At 37.9% G+C, this 24,026-nt stretch overlaps 3 protein-coding genes across 5 annotated transcripts; 2 read left to right on the plus strand and 1 right to left on the minus strand.

The window, feature by feature from the left end:
* Positions 1-7,503: 7,503 nt before the first annotated feature.
* LOC104801899 lies at positions 7,504-8,400 on the plus strand. Its single transcript, XM_010525280.1, has one exon. It carries the CDS (start codon positions 7,504-7,506, stop codon positions 8,398-8,400), a length of 897 nt encoding a protein of 298 aa, XP_010523582.1.
* A 2,578-nt stretch (positions 8,401-10,978) lies between these two features.
* On the plus strand, positions 10,979-19,527 carry LOC104801893 (alanine--tRNA ligase-like). Of its 3 annotated transcripts, XM_010525276.2 has the most exons (25): positions 10,979-11,311; positions 11,738-11,976; positions 12,224-12,364; positions 12,782-12,928; positions 13,127-13,279; positions 13,775-13,904; positions 14,179-14,275; positions 14,430-14,550; positions 14,947-15,006; positions 15,189-15,239; positions 15,318-15,413; positions 15,529-15,630; positions 15,820-15,942; positions 16,242-16,385; positions 16,466-16,537; positions 16,619-16,694; positions 16,773-16,915; positions 17,009-17,117; positions 17,206-17,393; positions 17,506-17,595; positions 17,722-17,904; positions 17,988-18,032; positions 18,233-18,358; positions 19,035-19,142; positions 19,279-19,527. In XM_010525276.2, the coding sequence occupies exons 1-24, from the start codon at positions 11,008-11,010 to the stop codon at positions 19,104-19,106; spliced, it is 3,012 nt and encodes a 1,003-aa protein (XP_010523578.1). In that variant the 5' UTR covers positions 10,979-11,007; the 3' UTR covers positions 19,107-19,142; positions 19,279-19,527. The 3 variants fall into 3 exon arrangements, with proteins under 3 accessions (XP_010523578.1, XP_010523577.1, XP_010523579.1); XM_010525275.2 differs by lacking the exon at positions 19,279-19,527 and having other exon boundaries at positions 19,035-19,274; XM_010525277.2 differs by lacking the exons at positions 18,233-18,358; positions 19,279-19,527 and having other exon boundaries at positions 17,988-18,158; positions 19,035-19,274.
* Positions 19,528-21,051: 1,524 nt separating this feature from the next.
* On the minus strand, positions 21,052-23,425 carry LOC104801894 (sirohydrochlorin ferrochelatase, chloroplastic-like). Its single transcript, XM_010525278.1, has 6 exons — positions 23,256-23,425; positions 22,934-23,172; positions 22,777-22,838; positions 21,858-21,968; positions 21,650-21,742; positions 21,052-21,304 (listed from the first exon to the last, which is right to left on the minus strand). Exons 1-6 carry the CDS (start codon positions 23,321-23,323, stop codon positions 21,194-21,196), a joined length of 684 nt encoding a protein of 227 aa, XP_010523580.1. The 5' UTR covers positions 23,324-23,425; the 3' UTR covers positions 21,052-21,193.
* Between the last annotated feature and the right edge of the window lie 601 nt (positions 23,426-24,026).

The raw sequence follows: 24,026 nt of genomic DNA on the forward strand, positions 1-24,026 counted from the left end.
GCGTTCTTGGCCCCGATCAGACTCGAAACTAATCCGAATTCTTCTGTACACCCAAAATTCGAACTCCTGCACTCTATGCAACATGAAACATGCAATCTACACTAGATTCAATAATCAAACATGCATAGATATCATAGCAAGCATGGATTCAAACAATTCAAATCCTAAAACATGCGTGATCGGGTTCTACGAAATCAAAACAGAGCAACCAGGCTCTGATACCACTGTTGGGTTTCCTGGGATCTCATGAGCGAATCCTATTCCTAAGAGATCGATTCTAGGGTTTGCGCAGCGGATATAAAACAAAAATTTAATAAACCCTAGAACCATGCTTCTAATGAATCGTAGAAACGTTAGAACGCTTACCTCAATCGATCCAGGGCCTGTATCAATCGAAGAACACATCTGATCACGAAAGGGAGGAAGATTACCTCGCCCTCTACACGTATCCACACTTCGGGATGGATTCCAACGCTTGGAACTTGTCTGCTAGGACTCGAATCTCTATTCGATATGTGCACTTTGAGAAAACGAGACTTAGAACTCGTTTTTGGATCTCCAAAAACCCTATCTTTTCTGCCAAAAGTCGGCTGCTCAAAGTCTCTCTCTAATTAGGGTTCTAATCACTTTCTTATAAAGTGATTTAACCCTAATTTCGGTTTAATTTTGGAAAAAATGAAGCCCGGAACAGACGGTCCAGAAATGCATGTGGACCGTCCGTTCCAGCACGTAGAACGGACGGTCTACTCACGTGGACCGTCCGTTCCAGACTTTCTGGAACGGACAGTCCGTTCTGGACTGTCGGGTCTGGCACGGCGGACCGTCCGTTCCAGACTTCTGGTTCGTCCGTTCCAGACCCTTCCGTCTCGGTTTTTCCGTCGTTTTCTCGCACGTTTCGTCCTTCCCTGCGTGTGTGACACTGTAGGCTCATTCGATATAGCAGTATAACCCGAAATCTCAATTTCGGATATACAAGTCATAGGCGGTCTCTAGCAAGACACTATGACTACCTATCTCGAATAGAGTTTGTTCGTGATCTTTACGAACGCGACGACGTTCGTCTATAGTGCGGCCACACATTTCTACAGTCTCGCTCACACGAGGGGTCCAGCGATATCTCTCTCTTTTATGAGAGGTACAAATCCCGTCTTGACTATCTACAATCCAGTACATGATTCGTTTCGTACCTGATACACGCCTTTATAGTTCTCCTGTTACGCAGAACGTTTGACGTATTCAAAGCACGCAACTCCTCATGTTGGATTCCGTAGATATCTCAGGTCTTAGGATCCAATCATGGAACCGCCATATGAGATTCAAGTCATGACGCTAGTCCATGTGACAATCTCATGCGGGTCAATCCAGTATTCCGTTCTCCAACGAATACCTATGACTGTGATCGTATCCAATACTTATGATCATCTCTATGATCATCAATCACACATCATACTAGTCTTATTATGTCGTTATTCCCATAACGACACAAGACTAGGGAGTTTAGTATCATTCATAATGATACATGGATTTCATAACAGATCTACTATGCAAGAACATGTAATGAATCAAATATTCTCATAAAACCATAGAAAGTATCAATACATCGAATGTATCTAAATAAAGCTCATGAACAGTACATCATAGAGCACTAAACCAACATATCACCCCACCAAGTGTTCTATGAGCAGCTTCAAATTAAGAAGTCGAGTGTGGAGAATTCCAAAAAAAAAAAAGTGAAAAAAAAAATTGAGAAAAAAAAGAGTCAAGAAAAAGAAAAGAATGAGAGAAAAGAGAGTCCAAAAAAAGAAAAGAGTGAGGGAAAAGTGAGTCAAAAAAATAAAAGAAAGAGAGTTCAGCAACAGAAAAAAAAAAGAGGGGAAGAAAAATATTTTTCTTGTGAGAGAGGAGTTTAGTCCAAGGCCAATGATATTGTTCTTATACAAAGAGGTCTATCTTTCTAACTTTAACTCGACTTTGCCTAGTGTTGTGGTTTTTCTTTTGTAGGAATTTAATGACGTGTTTTCCGAAGAGATGCCACCAGGATTACCACCAATACAAGGGATTGAGCATTAGATTAATTTCATCCCAGGGGCACCAATCCTGAATCGACCAGCATATAGGAGCAATCCGAAAAAATTCAATGAGTTGCAAAAGCAAATCGATGAGTTACTGAACAAAGGTTATATTCGAGAAAGTATGAGTCCATGTGTTGTGCCCGTATTGTTAGTACCTAAGAAAGATGATACTTGGAGACTATGTGTTGATTGTAGGGCTGTGAATAAGATAACGATAAAATATCGTTACCCTATTCCTCGTTTAGATGACATGCTTGATGAATTGCATGATTCCACAATATTTTCTAAGATTGATTTGAAAAGTGGGTACCATTAAATTCGCATGAAAGAAAGTGATGAGTGGAAAACGACATTTAAAACTAAAGGTGGATGTATGAATGGTTAGTAATGCCATTTGGTTTGTCGAATGCACCTAGCACTTTTATGTGCCTTATGAACCATGTCTTGCGTGCTTTTATTGGAAAATTTGCTGTTGTATACTTTTGATGACATTCTGATCTATAACAGAAGTGAGCATGATCATTTGAGCCACTTAAGATGTGTTCTTGAAGTGCTGAGACAAGAGAAATTATATGCTAACTTTAAGAAGTGCAACTTTTTCTTGGATAGCGTTGTGTTTCTTGGTTTTGTTGTTAGTTCTAAGGGAGTAGAGGTGGATGGCGAAAAGGTAAAGGCCATCCGAGATTGGCCCACACCTACAACCGTATCGGAGGTTCGTAGTTTTCATGGACTTGCAGGATTTTATCGTCGATGTGTGAGGAATTTTAGTACCATTGTTGATCCTTTAACGGAGATCATCAAGAAAGATGTGGGATTTAAGTGGGAAAAGGAGCAAGAGAACGCATTCAACAAGAAAAACTAATTTCTTATCCTTTATTGGTTTTACCGGTTTTTTAAAAACATTTGAAATCGAATGTGATGCTCCTGGAATTGGCATCGGTGCAGTTCTTATGCAGGAGAAAAAGCCTATTGCTTACTTTAGCGAGAAACTCAGCGGCGCAACCTTGAATTACTCCACGTATGATAAAGAACTCTATGCATTGATGAGAGCTTTTGAGACATGGCAACACTACTTGTGGTCTAAAGAGTTCATAGTCCACACCGATCATGAGTCTCTGAAGCATTTAAAGACACAAAACAAGCTGAATCGAAGACATACACGTTGGATCGAGTTCATCAAGATGTTTCCTTATGCGATCCAATGCAAGCAAGGAAAGGAAAATATTATGGCTGACGAATTATCGCATAGGTATACTCTTATCTCAACTCTTGATGCCAAACTATTAGGTTTTGAATTCTTGAAAGAGTTATACTTGCATGATCATGACTTTGACAAAATATTTGTTGCATGTGAAAAGAAAGCATTTGAAAAGTTTTATCGACATGATGGCTTTTTGTTTCGTGAAAATAAGCTTTGCATTCCACAAAGTTCCATAAGAGAGTTGTTTGTTGGTGAAGCTCATGGGGGAGGGTTGATGGGACATTTTGGAGTCGTCAAGACATTAGATGTTTTGAAAGAACATTTCTTTTGGCCTCATATGAAACGTGATGTCAAGAAAATTTGTTCACGATGCATGACGTGTAAGAAAGCTAAATCTAAAATCCAACCACATGGACTTTACATGCCATTGCCTGGTCCTAGTAATCCATGGACCGACGTGTCAATGGATTTTGTGTTGGAATTGCCTAGGACTAGAACCGATAAGGATTCAATCTTTGTAGTCGTGGATCGATTTTCAAAAATGGCTCATTTTGTTCCTTGTAAAAAGACGGATGATGCAACTCATGTGGCTAACCTCTTCTTTAAAGAAGTGGTGCGTTTGCACGGCATTCCCAGGACTATTGTGAGGTGAGCGATCGTGATGTCAAGTTCCTCAGTCACTTTTGGTGTATTTTGTGGGGTAAGTTGGGAACGAAATTATTATTTTCCACTACTTGTCATCCACAAACTGACGGACAAACAGAGGTTGTAAATCGAACTTTGGGAACCTTGTTGCGTGCAATCCTTAAGAAAAATTTGAAATCTTGGGAAGATTGCATTCCGTTCATTGAATTTGCATATAACAGAGTTGTACATTCTTCTACTAAGTTTTCTCCATTTGAGGTCATTTACGGCTTTAATCCACTAATCCCGTTGGACTTGGTTCCATTATCTATTGGTGAGATTGTAAGCCTTGATGGAAAGCGTAAAGCAGATTTGGTGAAAAAAATTCATGAAGATGTGAGGCAACACATTCTACAAACGAGCAAACTGCAAATCGAGCCAATAAAGGGAGAAAACACATCACCTTTGAACCATGAGATTGGGTCTGGTTTCATTTTCGAAAGGAGAGGTTTCCAACCCAACAAAAGTCGAACCTGAGTCCACGTGGGGATGGACCATTTCAAGTCTTGGAGAAAATTAATGACAATGCATATAAGCTCGACTTGCCAAGTAAGTATGAAGTGAGTTCAACATTCAATGTTTCTGATCTTTCTCCTTTTGATATTGATGTAGATTCGAGGACGAATCTTTTTGAAGAAGGGGAGGATGATACGAGCTCGAGGACAAATTCCGGTAACGAGCACGAGGCTGAGCTATATGTTCCGATTGAGCCGATCTCGGGAGCACGAGCCAAGAACTTCGGGAAAACATTGCAGAATTTATGGGCAATCAGTCAAAGCAAAGAGCGTATTTCGAGAATCAACATACGGGAGTCGAGGATGATGTTGGTGATTACAAAAGATTGACTTTATTTACAAGCCTCGAAATCATGCGTCTCATTGCTTGAAGTCAACTTAACTACCATGGTTGATTTCAAGGAAGATCACTTTTATTGTATTCTTATTTCCTAAGTTTTCTTTTACCTATATAAACCTATTGTTTTGAGTTCTGTGAGATTATTCTCCAACTTGTTCGTTCTGAACTTTGCTTTACGAGTTGCAAATCTTTCTTGTAGTTCTTAAACTTTTATAATATTGGTTCCAAAACCTTTATCTTGGTCGATCTTACTTTGTTTCATATATTGTTGTCGGGTTTTGATAACACGCAATATATCATGGATTTTTATATGATTCGTCCGACATATTTACCAGACTTTATGATATCTGAGACATTTAAGTGCGTGTTTAGCTTCGATTTCGCTTTGATTTAATCTTTGCAGGTACTACGCACTACGATCGGAAAAATGAGCGAAAACCAACCGAATTTGGAATCAGAAGCAAGAACCGATCGTTTCAGGGCATCCCGAAACGATTATTTTGCCTCTTGGACAAGAACAGAAGAATTACTCAGAAGGCGGAACCGATCGGTTCGTGTTGAGAGAACCGATCGGTTCGATTTGCGGAAATTGAAGATTTGCTCAGAAATATGAACCGATCGGTTCACTATATGACGAAACGATCGGTTCTCTTGCGGAGTTTTTGGAAACATTCCGATTTCGGCCAAAACAAAAAGAAATAAAAGGGAGAAAGCTTCTAGGTCACAGGCATTCCGAATTTTGAGCATAAAAGTGACCTAAGAGCAGAGAAAAGGGGGAGATTATCAGGAAGTAAAAGATTGGAGTAGAAGACGGAGATCACGAAGCCGATAAATCGACTAAGAGTTTCTTCCTTATTCTATTTTACAATGTTTTGTTGTATTGATATGAACCCTTTCGTCTCGATGTGTAGCGAGTAGTCCCCTTGCTGCGGGTTAAGGATTTGTTATGTAGGGATCTGTTGTTTTTTTAATTCCAGACTCTGTGGATTTATCTATTCTATTCGGTTTATTGAGTTGAGATTAATGCTTTTGGTCTTGTTGGCCATTTGATTGAATGAACTTAGGGTTTTAATTCGCATAGACATATGGGATTATAATCTGGAAATAACTCAATAGATAGAACATGTATTACATCGAGAGATGAATATTTGCCTAGGAATTATGATAGCGTTCGTTCATGCATCCAGGATTTAGACTATTGAATCGAGAGATTAATATGATAAAGTCTGGATAGTGAGATAAGACTCGAGAGAGTTAATTTCTATCATAGAGCTTGAATTCCCCGAATTGAATTTATGAATTATAGAGATCTACATCTTTAGAGAAGATCCTTGCATGTAAAGCAATCTCGAAGCCTGCAGTGTTTGTCTTCCATAGTTTACAACCAATTTTAGTTATTTGCTTTGACACGTTCCATCGCATTCTCATATTATTCTCATACTTTCTCTGGATCTAGACTTGGATTTGGAATTGAATTCTTTGCTTAACTTTTGTCCCTGTGTTCGACCCTAGTTATTACAATCGATCCGTACACTTGCGGTATTTGTTGAGTCTAGGTTATTATAACTTGATCGAATTTATTCGCCTAGATTTCTGACATCAAGTGTTTGGCGTCGTTGCCTGGGACAATTTAGGCAATAGGATTAGACTCTATCTAGTCTGGATCTTTTTGTTTCTCTTTTTCTTAAGTGATTTCTCACGTTTTCTTTGTTTGCTGTCATTTTTCGTCTGTTGTGCAGGTTTCTCTAGTGCATGACCAGGAGTGCTGGAACATCAGATCTAGTACTTCTTGACCCTGAACTTGAAAGAACCTCTAGATACATCCGACGTCAACGAAAACAGATGGAGAACGATCGAGATCTTGCTTTTCTCGGTGATGTTGAGGGCAATGCTAACTCAACCTTTGCTCAATACAATATGCCAAAGCACACCGAGCTTTTGGTTGGTATTCGACTACCGGCCATCGACATGTCTAGTTTCGAGCTGAACCCATCTGCTATTCAGATGTTCGACAACAATGCTTTCCGGGGTAGGCCGAACGAAGACCCGAACGCGCATCTAACTCGCTTCAAAATGATGTGTTGTTCTATCAAGAGAGACAACAGGATGACAGAGGATGCACTTCGCTTAATAGCTTTCCTCTGGACTCTCTTGGATGCTGCTCTGGAATGGTGTTATGATCTGATACCAAATTCTATCCACACCTAGGAGCAGTTGGAAGTGCAGTTTATGTCAAAATTCTTCCCAGCTCACCGCACTCAAGCAGCTCTTTCCGTCATTCATTCAAGCAAGCAAGAGCATGGAGAAAGTCTTTATGACGCTTGGAAGAGGTACAAAGGATATCAGAAGTCTTGCCCTCATCATGGACTTGACAAGAACTATTTGATCAACACCTTCTTCCGAGGACTCAGAATGGATACCAAGACTTTGATCCGAGCTTCTTGCGATGGAAGCATCCAGAACAAGTCATTCGTCGAGCTAGAACAACATATTAAAATGATGGCTCAAGAGGAAGATGCTCCGAGCGAATACTCTCGCGATCTATCGAGGAAAGACGGCGATCCCAGCTTGAAACTGGTTCTTGATCAGTTGGCAGCACTTCATGCTAAATTTGGAAGTGCCAACCTGATTTCTACCACAGATGCTCCGACACATCCATAGGAGGATCTTGGTCTTTATGCGATTGAGGAGATGGTTGAAGATCTGAACTACGTAGCCAACAATAACTACATGGACTCGTACAACCCAAGCTGGAGGAATCATCCAAATCTCTCCTACAAGTCGAACAATGTTGAGAATCCCGCACCGAACAACTTCAGAATATCCAATAATCCAAACCAGAGGATTCCACCCGGCTTTGCTTTTCAATCCAAAGGCCCTAATCAGAACTCCAACTACAGAACTCTAGGACAGTCGTACAATAATCCTACACCTCCGGGTAATCGCGACCCTTCTCAAGATACACATGCTCTTATTCAACAGCTCATTCAGGCACATGAGAAGCAGACTCAGGAATTCCGCACTCAATTCGCGAATATTGACGCCCACTTTAGGGTTGTGGACAATCAGATTGCCCAGCTCGCAGTAGACTCTCAAAGACCGTCCGGTGTTCTTCCAGGTAAACCTGAGACGTCTAACCCTCGTGAACATGTTAATGCTATTACTTTGCGAAATGGTAAGCAGGTAGACACTGGAAACTCACCGATGGTTGAGCAAAGCGAAAGCTCGAAGACCAAAGCTTCAGATATTCCTAACGATACTCCTGAACCAGCTTACGTGCCTCCTCCTCCTAGACCTCCACCGATACCATTCCCATTGCGTCTGAGAAAGCATAGCGAAGATAGTCAGTTTGCCAGATTCGCGGAAATGCTGAAGAAACTCGAGGTAACTATACCATTTACTGAAGCTATTTTGCAGATTCCCTTGTATACTAAGTTCTTGAAGGACATCCTGACTAAGAAGAGAGTCGTTGAGAAAGAGACTATAGCACTCACCGCTGAGTGTAGTGCTCTGATCCAACATGAGCTGCCACCCAAGCGGTCGGACTTGGGTCGGATCCAGGTAGCTTCTCAATCCCTTGCACATTAGGCAATGTTTCCATCGATCGTGCGCTTTGTGATCTAGGAGCAAGCATCAACCTTCTTCCACTCTCCATCTTCAAGAAGCTGAATGTGGGCGAGCTAAAACCTACCAGAATGGCTCTCCAATTAGCCGATCGATCCGTTAAATACCCTACTGGAATACTTGAGGACGTGCCACTAAAAGTCAGAAATTTCTACATTCCGGTGGATTTTGTGGTTCTTGACATGGATGAAGATTCTAAGGTACCCATCATTCTTGGTCGTCCGTTTCTTAACACTGCAGATGTTGTTATCCATGTTAGAGCAGGTAGACTGACCATGAAGATTGGAGACGAGACGGTAGAGTTTACTTTGGGCAAAAATCTCAAGCTACCGTCTTCAACCGAATTTGCGTGCTTCCTCGATGTTTTCGGATCCTTGGCTGAAAAGTATTGCATCAATTTCATCACGATGACCCTTGGAACTGACTCTTTTATCGTAGGATAGCATCTATACCGATATTGAACAGATGTGGATTTACGAACGGATTCTAGATCACGAAAATTCCATCGACACAATGGTGGCCGAAATTTCACAGAGAGACAAACCGATATGTTTCCACCTTGGAACCGATCATTTCGGTAGTATTTCAAATGTTGAAAAGTTACAGAAATTCGAACCGATCGTTTCGGGCCTGAGAACCGATCGTTTCGAGTTACAGAAATCAGAACCGATCGTGTCGTCTGGTGGAAACGATCGGTTGGCAGATCGAATTTGTGAGCCAAAGTTACAGAACTTAGAACCGATCGGTTCGGTCCTGAGAACCGATCGTTTCAAGGTACAGAAATCAGAATCGATCGTATCATGCATAGGAAACGATCGGTTTGAAGGTCAGATTTTCGAGTCAATCTTACAGAAACTGAAACCGATCAGATCCAATGTCTCCAACCGATCGGTTGCTCATTCAGAACTGCAAAACACTACGTTTTCATCTTCATGGCTTCCCTCGACCCCTCCTACTCAGGTACATCACTCGATTCTCATGATACATCTATTCTTGCACTCATTAACCATTCAGATTCTTCGTCAACTTTCGGATGGGATCCCGACACCGCACTAGAGCTTGAACTCAAACCTCTCACCACTGGACTTCGGTATGAATTTCTTGGATCTAAATCTACTTATCCTGTTATTGTTAACGTCGATCTGGACTCTTCCCAAGTCCACAAATTGCTAGATATGCTGCGTAAGTACAGGAAAGTGATAGGTTATTCGATCGGAGATATCAAGGGCATCATTCCCTCTTTGTGCATGCATCGGATCCACCTCGAAGACGAGACAAAGACTTCTATCGAACATCAACGTCGTCTCAACCCGAAGCTTCAAGAGGTCATCAAGAAAGAAGTTATGAAACTTCTAGACGTAGGTATTATCTTTCCTATCTCCGATAGCCCTTGGGTTAGCCCTGTGTAGGTTGTTCCAAAGAAAGGCGGGATGACAGTCATCAAGAACGATCGGAACGAGTTGATACCGACAAGGACTGTCACCGGATGGCGTATGTGCATCGATTACAAGAAGCTTAACGCCAACTCAAGGAAGGATCATTTTCCATTGCCATTCATCGATCAGATGCTCGAGCGACTCGCTCTGCATTCCTACTTCTGCTTCCTCGATGGGTACTCAGATTTCTTTCAGATCCCTATATATCCCTCTGATCAGGAAAAGATTACGTTTACTTGCTCATATGTTACATTTTCTTACATTTTCTTGCTCATATGTTCAAGTGTATAGCGTACATCTCATATGTGTTGATTATTGTTTTCATATATCTATCTCATTATTAATGGTTTAAAATTTTCTTTTCATAGTTGATAAATCTTTTTTTTGTATCTCTATGAATCTTTAATTATTTACATATATATAATATATAATATTTTCTTACATAAATGTTTTCCTTCCTAAATATTTTAATATTTTGTGGTAACCGTTAAATAACAATGATATTGTTATATACAATTTCGTATTCCATGATCAATCCGGATTGTTAGATATATAAATGTCTACCTGTATATTGTAATACGTAATAATTATACATACAATATATAATATTATACGTATATATATATATATATGAATTATACGTGTCCATATATTGATATCCACATACAAGCGACGAATAACCATATTGTGTATATACACATTTACATATTTCGAATTTATGAATAGACCAATTCACTCTGATTCTTTATTATTTTTTTTAATTAGAAAAATATTATTATAAAATTTAAAATATAATTTAGTTGAACGTATATTTTAAGATATTTTTTAATAACCTCTCGTACAAACTTTTTATATTTTTAGTTTACTCTCATATGACACTTTTTTTTTTCTATTTGATCATATAACAATTAAGATAATTAAGGTAAATTAAATAGATTAATTAGGGTTATATAAGTTTTATGGATTAAACCAAACCAATAAACAATTATTATTGGGTTAAGCCAATCTAACCCACATTTATCCGATCCATTTGAGTTAGGTTTAAAGTAAAAAAAGTCTGTTATTTCTAGGAAAAAAGTTTAAATATTTTTTAAAGGACAGGGGAAATGGGACAAGGAGACGAGGGTTTCTTTGAATGAGATTGGTTAACGCCTCTCTTCTTCTCCATCTCTCATCCTACAAAACTTCATCCTCTGCATCTAGGGTTTCTCACCATTATCGCCGCTCCTTCTTCTCTCACTTTGTCTTCTCCTCGTCTTTGCTGTCGAAATCGTTTTCCACAGCAACCATGCCGGGTTCCGAGTCGTCGGAAATTCAATGGCCGGCGAGGAGAGTGAGGGACACTTTCATCAAGTTCTTCGAAGGAAAGGGCCATGTCAATTGGAAATCGAGCCCTGTTGTTCCTCACAGTGATCCTACTCTACTCTTTGCGAACGCTGGTACGAGCTCTTGTTCTTTTCGGACATATAATTTGGTTTTCTTATCTGTTTTAATCGAGGGACCGGGAGTTTCCGGTCTGATTGATCGGTGGGAATCATATTCTATAAAGTTTGGATGGTTTCGGAAATGATGGTAATTGAGGAATTGGGAATTGCTGTAGTTGATTTTAGGGAACTTTGAAACTATGAAGTTTCAGTCATGTTTGGTTTGCTTCTTTCTTTCCTTTTCCTCGAACTTGCAGGTTATTTTTGAAGTATTTTAGGTTTTTTTTTGGTGATCCGGCTAATTTATGGGTTATGTCAAATGTTCTGATTTTGATTCTAAGCTCTGCTGTTTGATTTATTGCTGCTATGTCTTGAGAGAACATTTCAAAGCTCGAAAGATAAATATGCGTTGAGTTGTCTCTCTATTTTTTGTTTCTGAAGGAATGAACCAGTTCAAGCCAATATTTTTGGGGACTGTTGACCCGAATACTGCCCTGAGCAAGCTAACCCGTGCATGTAACACCCAAAAATGTATCCGCGCCGGGGGAAAGCATAATGATCTTGACGATGTTGGGAAAGATACTTACCATCACACCTTCTTTGAAATGCTCGGCAACTGGTCATTTGGTGATTACTTCAAGCAGGAAGCAATAGAATGGGCTTGGGAACTTTTAACCAAGGTAGTTGGAGCTATCTCCTTTACATTATGGTTGTCAAGCTTCTGAGTATTTCTCTCTTGTAATGTCTAATAAAGGCATATATTTTTGTTAATGTGATTGAGCACGATGTTCAGAGAATCGTTGTTCGTTCAACATGACTATGTATTGTGAATTTTAAACCGATTACCTTGTTTTCACTTGCCTTCATATGTCCTTATGATCTGACGAATTAGCCTTCCCTTTTGTTCTTGTTTGAAATTCTGCTCAGGTTTATGGGCTACCCACGGATCGGATTTATGCGACCTATTTCGGTGGTGATGAAAAAGCTGGTCTGGCCCCTGATACCGAGGCTAAAGATATATGGCTGAAGTTTCTTCCACCTGGTCGTGTGCTACCCTTTGGTTGCAAAGTATGTTTGATTCCATCATCTCATAAATATTTCAAAATACGACAATTTGTGGCAGTCTCTCTTCGTAAAGTTCCTTTGAAATAGTAGCTACCTGTAGTCTCGTTCTATTTTGCATTTTGTCTACCCTCGTGGTTATCTCCTCTTATTTATGTTGAGAGTGATATAACTGGCATTTTGGTTACTCATGGGATTGGATTTGTATTCAAACTTGGACATTGATACGGACAATGTAATATTACTATCATTGGAGTTGGAAAATGATAGTAATATTACATTGTTGGTTGGAGTTGTAGAAAGTAATGTTTAGGATTTCCATGTTACAAAAATCTTAGCATATGCAAGGTTGATGATATTTTTCTTTGGCTTGCTTATTGTTTTCTTCTTTTTTCTCAAACTGTCATCTTGTTGAATTCATAGGATAACTTTTGGGAGATGGGAGACACTGGTCCTTGCGGTCCTTGCACTGAGATACATTTTGATCGAGTTGGTAACCGTGACGCCGCATCATTGGTTAACAATGACGATCCAACTTGTATAGAGATTTGGAATCTTGTTTTTATTCAGGTACAAGTTTTCTGTTGTGTTAGTTATTATAGTTTCAGTTTAGATTAGCTTTCCTTCATTTTTGCATCTAGAGCATTGAAACATTTGTTTCTGTGCTAAATTTGCCGTGCTTGATCTTTTAAGTCTTAATTTGCCTTGAATGATTTATTCTCAAATTCCACCTTTATATGAGTTTTATTTTGTGTCATTCTGTGATAGTTCAACAGGGAAAACAATGGCTCACTCAAATCTCTGCCTGCCTTGCATGTGGACACTGGACTGGGTTTCGAGAGATTGACTTCGGTTCTTCAGAACAAAATGAGCAATTATGACACAGATGTATTTATGCCTATATTTGATGCCATCCAGAAGGTATTCTGTGAAACGCTTGACATGCTAGTTAATGTGGTGCACTTTCTCAGTTACATTTTCATCTTGTTGCTCTCCATTGATTTACTCTTGGACTCCTTGTCTATCGTTTGTCTTCTCTCTCCATTGATATCATCATTATTATCGTCCTGTTGTCATCTGGATCTTGGTTGCCAGTTATTTTATAGATTCTATTATCCTTTCTGGTTGAGATCCTTTCCTTAATCACGTATTGTTATTCTCTCTGGAACACAGTCTACTAGCTTTTTTGCACAAAGCTAATGCTCCTGATTCAATGATTTGGGGTATCGTATTTAGATATGTATTTTGTTTTGTCTTACCAGCCTCATGTGGTTGTGCTGAAGATCATTTCTTTGTTAGGGATTTCTGTATCTTGAGATATTTTTCTCATGATCGAGAACTTGGGAAGTATCAAGTGTCTTCTCTAAATGCCCTGAATCTTCGTATTGATATGCCAAAATCTGTTACATTTTATAGGCCACAGGAGCTCGATCATACTCTGGAAAAGTTGGTTCAGAAGATGTGGACAACGTTGACATGGCATATAGAGTTGTTGCTGATCATATTAGAACTTTATCATTTGCTATAGCAGATGGATCTTGTCCAGGTATTACTTGTTTTTTCCTTGTCCCTCTTAATCGAGATGGTATTGTTACATTATTTTTCTCTGCAGACTGTTCAGTAGTTTATCATTTATTTGTTTCACATTATTCTATTCTCTACTAGAATTAATTGTGAGTTACATATGCTAGATTAGATGGCATTTTTTTTTCACATTTTCTTCATGTTTCAATCTACCTGTTGCTGTAGTGAAAATCTCTCCCAAAAATTTCCACTCGTGTAGTTTAGAGAATATCACCTAAAGTAACACCCTCTTGTAGGTAATGAGGGTCGTGAGTATGTCCTGCGTCGCATTCTTCGTCGAGCGGTACGTTATGGGAAGGAGATTCTAAAAGCTGAGGAAGGCTTTTTCAATGGGTAGGAAATTCCATTGCGATTTTTGCTGTATGCTTTCTTTCGGCATTTTTTTCCCTTGGTGTCTTGTTTTGTAATATAAGCCAAGAGCTTCCTTTGGCATCCTACATCTTTACATGTGATTCCGGTCACTGAACAGTTTATGCTTAAATTGTAGCCTCGTAAGCTCTGTCATTCGAGTCATGGGTGATGTCTTTCCGGAGTTGCAACAACATGAAGCTCGCATCAGAGAGATAATCAAAGATGAAGAAGCAAGCTTTTGCAAGACCTTGGGGAAGGTGAGAATGCCGGGTTCAGAGTATTTGTCAACATTAATTTTATAGTTCTTTAGTTGCTTTGTCTTTCTATGAATTGTTATCCTCTAACTTATTTATGCTGATCGGCTGATATCTGCTGGTTTTTATTGTTTGGCAATGACATTCTAGATTTACCATCTTCTCATCTTCAGTATCATAGTGGTCTTTTCATTTCCTTTTTCCTTCTGATAAAATTATTCCACGGGTAGAGTGCTGATCTTTGCGAATCCCAGCACCCCTGTTATTTGATTTAAAATGGCTTTTGTTTGCCACCATTTTGAATAACATCATCTTTAGAGATAGGCGTGAACTTGTTTTACTATTTGTTATACAGGCTGCTTCAAGTATAGTTTTGATTCATTATCTACATAATTCCAGGGAATTGAGAAATTTGAGAAAGCTGCTCAGGCAGTTCAGAGAAAAAAACTGAGTGGACAGGTATGTATATAACTCTTTCTCTTTGGTTTTCTTTCCATTCTTGTTACATGTGGTTTTGAAATCGAGGAAATGAAACTGCTGCCTGTTGCGCCTTTTTGTTGTTGGATAGTCTGTACTGCTATCTTGGAAGTCTTCTGTGTATTGTATTGCTGATCTCAACTTCCTTTGTCTTGTCTTTGCAGGATGCGTTTGTCCTTTGGGATACGTATGGTTTCCCATTAGATTTGACTCAGGTATTGAGTTCACCCATGTCTTTTTTTTTTCTGGTAATCTGTGTGATCTTTCTATTAAATTAAATTCTCGTGTTTTAGTTGATGGCTGAGGAAAGAGGCTTAGTGGTTGATGTTGAGGGTTTCAACAAAGCCATGGAAGAGGCAAGGGAAAGATCTAGGAGTGCCCAGAATAAGGTAGTATGGTTTTTCTCTGTTTTTTCTATGAACTGTTGACGTTGGATAAGGGGACAATTCTGGAACTACAGTATCCTTCAGCTGAACTGCTAATTTATTTTATTTTTTTTTGCAGCAAGCTGGTGGTGCAATTTCAATGGACGCTGATGCTACATCTAATTTGCACAAGAGTGGTGTTTCAGCCACTAACGATTCTTTCAAATACATATGGTTCCAGGTTTCTCCTACCTATTCTCGTCTAACTCATATGTTGCGCTCAAAGTTTTTAATTGCTTCATTGTCGAAAGAAAGGTGTTCTTAAATGTAATTGGGTTTTCTTCTGAATGGGTGATATTCTCATGCCATATCTGTTTCATATGCATATCAAAGTTTCCTTGTTCAACTGTTTGTCTACCTCCTGGTGTAGGATCATGATAGTGATGTGAAAGCTATTTACACTGGTTCAGCGTTCATGGAAAGTTCTGGCGTTGGCGATAATGTGGGACTAGTATTGGCGTCATCAAGTTTCTATGCAGAGCAGGGTGGTCAGGTATTCATCCTTTATTTGATATACTTCAATCATGTTTTTTTCCCTCATTTCTGCTTATGAGCAAGCATAGATAACAGACTGATCTGCTTTCACATTCATTGTGATATATTCATGTAAACATGGCTGGAAGAAGTATGGTCATTTTGGATTGCACTATGCCTTAGTTTTGGATGGTCAATTGCGAGAATATACTGTTCTGGAAATTCTTGCATACTGATTTCCGAAATACACTTTGACAGTTGTGAATATGCTATATTATTCCTTGCCCAATGTTCTTGACATTATTGCTTTGGTGATAGATTTTCGACACAGGGGTGATAGAAGGCTCTTTCGGTACGTTCAAAGTTTGCAATGTGCAAATATTTGGTGGTTTTATTCTTCATATTGGTTATCTCACGGGGGAAACCGGAAAGATCAGTGTGGGGGATAAAGTCACCTGCAAGGTAACTGCATGTGTAATAAGATTCTTGTCTCATTATACATATTTGGTACAACCTAATTTTTTCTTTGTTTATGCACACAGGTTGATTACGAGAGACGTAAACTCATTGCTCCTAATCACACTTGTACACATATGTTGAACTTTGCCCTAAGGGTATGATTTTACTATATTTTTGTTTCCATTCATCAAGTAAGTTTCATGTGGTTCAAAATATATTTTTTCCAATGAGTGCAGGAGGTGCTTGGAGATCATGTTGATCAGAAAGGATCCATTGTCCTTCCTGAAAAATTGCGATTTGATTTTTCCCATGGTACAGTCAAATTTATCTTTACTATTTTGACATATGGGCCATTTTTTTCTGGTCTAATGGGTTCCAAATTTTAAATAGGCAAGCCGGTTGATCCTGAACAGCTGAGAAAGATCGAGTTCATTGTGAATGATCAGATTAAGGCTGAATTAGATGTATATGCGAAGGAAGTGACTCTTTCTGAAGCCAAGCGTATCAAGGGTTTAAGAGCAGTATTTGGAGAAGTAAGCTGGGCTTTGATTCTCGCTCTAGTCTCAATTTATATTTTTTCCTCTCTGTTCCTACAATTGTAAAAAAATATCTCTTGTTACATTCAGGTCTACCCTGATCCTGTCAGAGTGGTGGCAGTTGGGAAACAAGTCGAGGACCTTTTATCTGATCCTGAAAACAATGAATGGTTATCAATTTCATCTGAGTTATGTGGAGGTCAGTTTCTATTGGTGTTGGCTTTTTTAGAAATAAAGAGGTCATTGTTATGCAGGTATTTTCAGCATTGTTATTCTTACAATTCCAGGAACCCATATATCAAACACCCGCGAAGCCAAAGCATTTGCTCTTTTAGCTGAGGAGGGAATTGCCAAAGGCATCCGTAGGATAACTGCTGTGACTACTGATTGTGCTTTTGATGCGGTGATTGCGGCATCCATGCTTGAAAAAGAGGTAGAGGACGCATCCAAAGAATTGGGAAGCGCATTGGAAAAGGTTGGCTCTCTGTCACACAGACACAGAACCATTTAGGAAGTGCAATGAAGGATTTTCCTTTTTATCTATTGTCAATGCAAACGATAATCAGCGAGTTTTTTCTACTTCTCAGAAAGTTGCTGCTTTGAAGAGCCGGGTAGATGCAGCAGTTATTCCAGCACCCAAAAAAGCAGATATCAGGGCCAAGATTGTTCTGCTACAGGTGATGGCTTTGAGCCTCATACTACGTATCTTGTCTCATCATCCGTTCTTTGGTTTTATTATAACCCAAATCTTGCCATGGTTTATATGATCAAAAGAATACTGAGCTGTTTTCTTTTCTCGACAGAGTGAAGTGAGAAAGGCTCAGAAGAAAATAGCAGAAGAAAACATCCGGAAAGCTGTCAAAGTGGCAACGGAGACCGCCGAGGCTGCAGCTTCGGATGGAAAGCCCTTCTGTGTATCCAATGTTGATGTTGGTCTTGATGCAGCCGCTGTGCGGGAGGCAGTTTCAAAAGTCATGGAACAAAAGGTAAAACACGGTGCCTTTACTTCATGGGTTTTGACAATAGAAAGTAAAAATAATCAATGAAAGTTTTGGTAAAATTGTGGCAGGGCATGTCAATTATGGTATTCAGTACGGATGAAGCCACAAAAAAGGCCGTTGTGTGTGCTGGAGTTCCAGGGAAGTACAAGCAACTGGACGTGACAGAGTGGTTATCAAATGCTTTGGGGCCTCTAAATGGGAGATGTGGAAAAGGAAAAGGTGGTCTTGCAACAGGACAGGTACCATAATTCTCACAAACTGATATACTCCTAGAATTTAGGGATTTTTGTTAGTTTTATCATTTAAGGAAAAGGCCGTTGTGTGTGCTGGAGTTCCAGGGAAGTACAAGCAACTGGACGTGACAGAGTGGTTATCAAATGCTTTGGGGCCTCTAAATGGGAGATGTGGAAAAGGAAAAGGTGGTCTTGCAACAGGACAGGTACCATAATTCTCACAAACTGATATACTCCTAGAATTTAGGGATTTTTGTTAGTTTTATCATTTAAGGATTATAATATCTAGATAATATTTAAAGAGCATTTAGGAATATTTTGGAGATTTCAGATTTGTCCGACATAGCTCATTTTGTATCCTTTTAGGCAATAGCTCTTTCTATAAAGGGAGCCCTTACAATATGAATAAACCATCCAAAAGAGTTTTGGTCGTAAAGTAGGATACTGTTCATCCCTCGGTGAACCGGGACCTTGAACCCCATTAGCGTTGGGAAAAATCTATAATTTTTATTGTTGTTTCTTCAATAGATCTGATCTCGGGTCTATCGCAAACTTGAGATTTCGTGGAAGAACACTTTGAACCGAACTAGCAAGCGGAGTAGAAACCAGATGGAAACTGACCCGTATCATCGCCTTTGTTTTAGGATTCGTTTGTTGTTTTAGCGGTACAGTTTTTGGTTCAGAATAAGAACCATAAATATATGTAGAAGTTAGGTCCAATGAAAATTGCCTCCAAGTTGAAACATCTATGTTCATCTTACTGGGTGGAGACCAAACTAGAAACTGAGCCATAATACATGAGTTCGATATTTTCACCGCTTATAATCGGTATGAAAAATCGGGTCTGATTAAGGTTATTTAATTGTCGATTTTGGTTTTCAGGGAACTGATGCTTCTCAGGTGAATGCGGCATTGGATTTGGCTGCAACCTTTGCATCAATGAAACTCAACTGATTTGTTTTGGAAGATTTTACAGTCTTCGCTTTGGGGGTAAAATCTTTTCCCTGTACTTTTAACTTTTACCTTATTATTTACATGAAGTCTCTTCAGCTTTTTACTGTAATCTCTTGCGATGAAATTTGTGGAATTGCTTGAAATTTATGATAATGATTTATATTTTGAGCAGTGTTGTTAAAAATCGGCCATGGCGCCGCCATTCCCCCCATTATGGCGTCAAATTGTATGGCGTTGTGGCGGGCCATGTGGCGAAGACCAATAAAAAAGGAAAACAATTTAACCAAATCGGCAGAATTGGAAACGTTTCCAAATGAAAAAAGGAAAATTGCCAAAACAGAAAAATAAAAACTTTGCAAAAAAAGGAGAATGTAGAGTTTCTACAACGTTCTAATGTATATTCAATGACAAGTTTCTATCACTCTTTTGTTATTTATTTTTTTATGAACATCTTTCTACCTCAGCATATGTTACATGTATATATATATATGTATAGGTTATAGGATCGTTCATATTTATCTTCAAGTGTTCATATTCATATTTTTTTAGACACATAATGTTATATTATAATGATGATATATAATTTTAGACATAATTTTATATTATGATGATGATTTATTTTGTTTATCCTTATAAATATGATATAGTTTTTGAACCGCCATAAATCGCCATGGCGTCCGCCATATATTCATGGCCTATATTTTGTTTGACGCCGTGGACCGCTATACGCTATTGATAACACTGATTTTGAGTTAGCTTTTAGAAAAATAGAAATTGGAGAATTTCTATGTTTTGTTTCTTTTTATATTTTCGATTAATCTCATAACTATTTTTTTTTTATCTATTGCCTTTATTTGTTATCTTCATGATTGGGTTCGTGAGTTTGCATAAATCACTTATTAATTTAATTTTTGTAGTATTGTTATTTAACTGAGTTAAACCGTATTTTTAATAGATGATATTTGAGATTTCGGTTTGGTTATATTTTAGTTTAAATTTTAATGTTTTGGAGAAAACTGTGTTCATATGTTTTTTATGTTAAAATTTTTAATTTATTTCTAGTTTTATTCATCCGATTTCAATTTTTTACAAAAATATATTATTCTTCAATGATTATTATTTTTTAAGTTATTTTCTGTTAGATTATGAGTTCAGGTTCAATTTTTCAAATGATCATGTTCTTGTTATTACGCTGGACATTTATACTGAATATTCATAATTATTTTAACCTGTCCACGTTCTTGTTTTTGGGCAAGAACATTTGATAAAATTTCGAATTTTAGAGATGTATAAAATCATATTTCTTTTCATTTATGCACTTTAATATTAAGGGACAAACACAAAAAAAAATCATAAAATTTTCAATTTATTAAAATTAAATGCAACATTTTAAAATCATTAATTAAATTCTTAACTATCATTTAAGATCAAAGTGTAGGATTTAATTTTAGTAAGTGTTAATGTGTGAGATTTTTTTGGTGTTTGTCCCTAATATTAAAAATGAAAAAACCATTAAAGATCGTTTAAGAAAATGATATCATACACAGCTAAAATTATTATTGCTATAACTAAGGAAAACTTCCACTAATATTTTGCAATCCATTCTAGTGTAGGTTTTTACATTTTATCATGTTTGCAGTTCAAGGAAACAACTGTTTAAATACAGCTAGTTGGTAAAATCATTTATAAAAATTATAAGCGAGAATCACTCCAAAAACTTCAATTGAAGTCTAAGAAAAACCAACCGGAATATCTATGTAAATGAAACCGGAGCAATCCTGGGGAGGCTTGGAGCAATGGCATGTAAAATGTAAAATGGACAGGTGACGAGTTTCTTCAATTTTTTTTGGAGATTTAGTTAGTACACAGATTTTCATTAAAATGTTTTTTTATTAAAAGATTTTACATTCATTTGATTTTCAATTATTTTCGTATTTGTTTCGAATTCAGTTAATCAGATTTTGTATTCATTAGGTTAGAATTGTTCATTCGATTCGGTTTATACATACACCAACCGGAATATCCATACATCCGGAATGATGACGCATCTTATACAAAATATTGCCTTGGGCCTCTGAATTCTGAACCTAAGCAGCGTTGTAAAGCTTGCATTTCCCAGTTCCTGCACAAACCTCACACTCATCTGCATCACCTTGTGCATGCCCCAAGCAATGTTTGATTCTGTCGTTCACAACGTCCTGCAAAAAAAAACACAAATTTTCAGATTAAACAATAAATATTCTCACTTCCAAACAAAATTTGATCAAGAAAAGCTTTTAAGAAAGATCAAAGGATCAATGAAATTACTGTGAATGAAACCACAATATGATACAAGTAAAATTGGCATTCATCAAAATCTGAAGAACATCGAGCTAATGTCGAGAAATTTAGAATTTTTTTCTCTCTGAAGGACATGTCGGAAGATTTTCTACCATATATTTCTTACCACGAGAAGATTATGAAGGAAAGTGACTATGAAATATGAATTAAGGAAACTAGCAAAATCTCAAACACATTAAGATCTTCTACCGAAAATATCTTACCACGAGGAGATTATGAAGCCCGAGAGGCGCAGTTATGAGGTATGCTATGCCGGGGAACTCCTTTGCAGCATCAACAGTCAAAGACGGAATATCCTAAAACTCAAATAAGAATCACCATTTTATTTAGCCTCTTTGAAGTATACATCCTCAGGTAATACTTCGATTTAGTGTGAAGAAATACCTGAAAATCAGATACATAAAACTATACCTGTTGCCAATGTCTTCCAGGAAAGAGAAAAAACGGGCTAATAACTACCCGTTTCGCCCCTTTTTGAACACATATGCTGAATGCATCTTTTATAGAAGGTTCTGCCAATTCCTGACAAAAATTTCCTTTTTAGATACGCTATAACAGCCATGAAGGGTGACATAAACAGTGTCAAGCTAGTTTAAGCTCAAAGGGTGAAGAGAAGTTATTGATTCAGATGAATTTCTAATCCAAAAGATGGCCAGAAAACTAAAAATGATATACTTGGAGTAATACCCAACAATATGCACGCTATAGCGGCTGAGACAGCGGATTATATCAAACAAATGATCTGAAAGGAAAAACTTTGCTTATTGCCCGTCCCGGGGACAACGGGAAAAATGTACGTCCTGATGCATTTTATACAAGGACTGGTATCTATTTCTACTACAACATAGGATCTATTTCTACGACATAGGCCAACCTTTTTAAATACTTTTAATGTTTTGCAATTAAAGAAACCAAAAGTATTCATCGCAACAGTTTTCTCACACAATAACTTACATTTTAATTCAACTGCAAAACCCATCATTACAAATCAGATCATCTAATTTCCTCCTAGAGGTATCTATAACGTCATATGGCATTTGGATTTACATAAAGATCAATAAGAGGACAAAACAATTTAAAAAAACATCATATGCCAAGAGCAGCGACCCTATTGCTGGTTAAGATTTGTGAAATGAACAAAACATTACTTGCTAATAAAACAACTTGGAACATACAACAACAATCTAAGAGCACCAAATTGTTTCTACTTGCAGGTATTTGTTTTCGTTTTACAAACATTTCGTTCATCCCAAAACAATTAACTGAAAATGTTCATGCTGTCTATACCTTCCTCAGAAAGAGAAAGGTGAGAGAGTATTAGAAGAATTACCATATGAGCAGGTTCCACAATTGGGTATCCAGTTTGGTCTTTGAACATCTTCACAAACTCATCTGAAACTCGGAAATCACTACACAATGATATATAACCCCCATAGAAGCAAAAGAAGAGAACAATAAGAAATCGAATAAGAACCCAGAAATCTCACCAAGCATAAGATTGGATTCACGGCGACGAGAACCATGATCGACAATTATAATCCCATCACCATCACCGATCCCATTTCTAAAGAACCCACCATTTTCAGAGGTCGCAAAGCAAGGTAACGAACACATTCTCTGTCTGTGTTTGGTGTGAAGCTTCTGAAATTTTACGGAACCTGGGAGTGCCCGTGTCCGATTTGTTCGTGTAATCTCAACCGAAGAAGATGAAATGTAATTCTTAGCCCTGAAATTGCCCAGGAGAGCAAGAGAATTAGGAGCAAAACAAGAGAAGAAATAACAGAAGTAGGAAATAAAACGGCGAAGTACCATTTGTAAGGGACAACTTGAGGATTATTGATGAAGAATTGAGATAGAGCCGTGATTTTGTCCGCCATTTCAGTCAGATCAAACTGAAAATTGGTCAGAACAGCTTGGTTTTGATCGCATCACTCAGAGGGACTCCAGGAAAGAGGTTTGAAGAAAGAAGTCTATCTTTTCTTTCCCTTTAGAAATTAACATCGTGTTTGTTTTTTGTTGCAGTAGATTCATTGAACCTAGACTATAGTGATATGGGATGTTTTAGTTGTTAGTATTAGTTAGTAGTTTCAGCAATGGATAGTTATAAATACAGATTAGATAGATGAGAAAGGTTTTATTCACAAATTTCATAAAGGGATTAGGGTGGTCATTTCGGATTTCGGTTTAGATTCGATTCGGGTATATTCGAGTACGATTATTTTGGTTATAGAAAAACTATAATCATTCGATTTTTATATAAAACTTTAGTTTGATTCGGTTTGGATTCGATTTTTTTTTATTAAAAACTTAATTTTTGAAAGAAATTGTCTGTTTTTTCGATTATTTTTTTGAAAGAAATATTAAACTCCCTAGTCATGTATCATTATGGAAATAATGATATACTAAGACTAGTATGATGTGTGATTGATGATCATATAGATGATCATAGGTATTGGATACGATCACAATCGTAGGTATTCGTTGGAGAACGGAATACTGGAATGACCCGCATGAGATTGTCACATGGATTAGCATCATGACTTGAATCTCATATGGCGGTTCCATGATTGGATCCTAAGA

Source organism: Tarenaya hassleriana, unplaced genomic scaffold (genome assembly GCF_000463585.1).
Source record: "Tarenaya hassleriana unplaced genomic scaffold, ASM46358v1 Cleome77, whole genome shotgun sequence".
Lineage (NCBI taxonomy): Eukaryota > Viridiplantae > Streptophyta > Magnoliopsida > Brassicales > Cleomaceae > Tarenaya > Tarenaya hassleriana.

Excerpts from the sequence above, each read along its gene's own strand:
- LOC104801893 (XM_010525276.2), top strand. The coding sequence starts at position 11,008 with ATGAGATTGGTTAACGCCTCTCTTCTTCTCCATCTCTCATCCTACAAA. Across the intron at positions 13,905-14,178 it reads AGCAGATGGATCTTGTCCAG|GTAATGAGGGTCGTGAGTAT; the intron begins GTATTACTTGTT and ends ACCCTCTTGTAG. Across the intron at positions 15,631-15,819 it reads TCAAATACATATGGTTCCAG|GATCATGATAGTGATGTGAA; the intron begins GTTTCTCCTACC and ends CTCCTGGTGTAG.
- LOC104801899 (XM_010525280.1), top strand. The coding sequence starts at position 7,504 with ATGGTTGAAGATCTGAACTACGTAGCCAACAATAACTACATGGACTCG.
- LOC104801894 (XM_010525278.1), bottom strand. The coding sequence starts at position 23,323 with ATGGCGGACAAAATCACGGCTCTATCTCAATTCTTCATCAATAATCCT. Across the intron at positions 23,173-23,255 it reads CAAGTTGTCCCTTACAAATG|GGCTAAGAATTACATTTCAT; the intron begins GTACTTCGCCGT and ends GGGCAATTTCAG. Across the intron at positions 21,969-22,776 it reads TTGTGGAACCTGCTCATATG|GAATTGGCAGAACCTTCTAT; the intron begins GTAATTCTTCTA and ends AATTTTTGTCAG.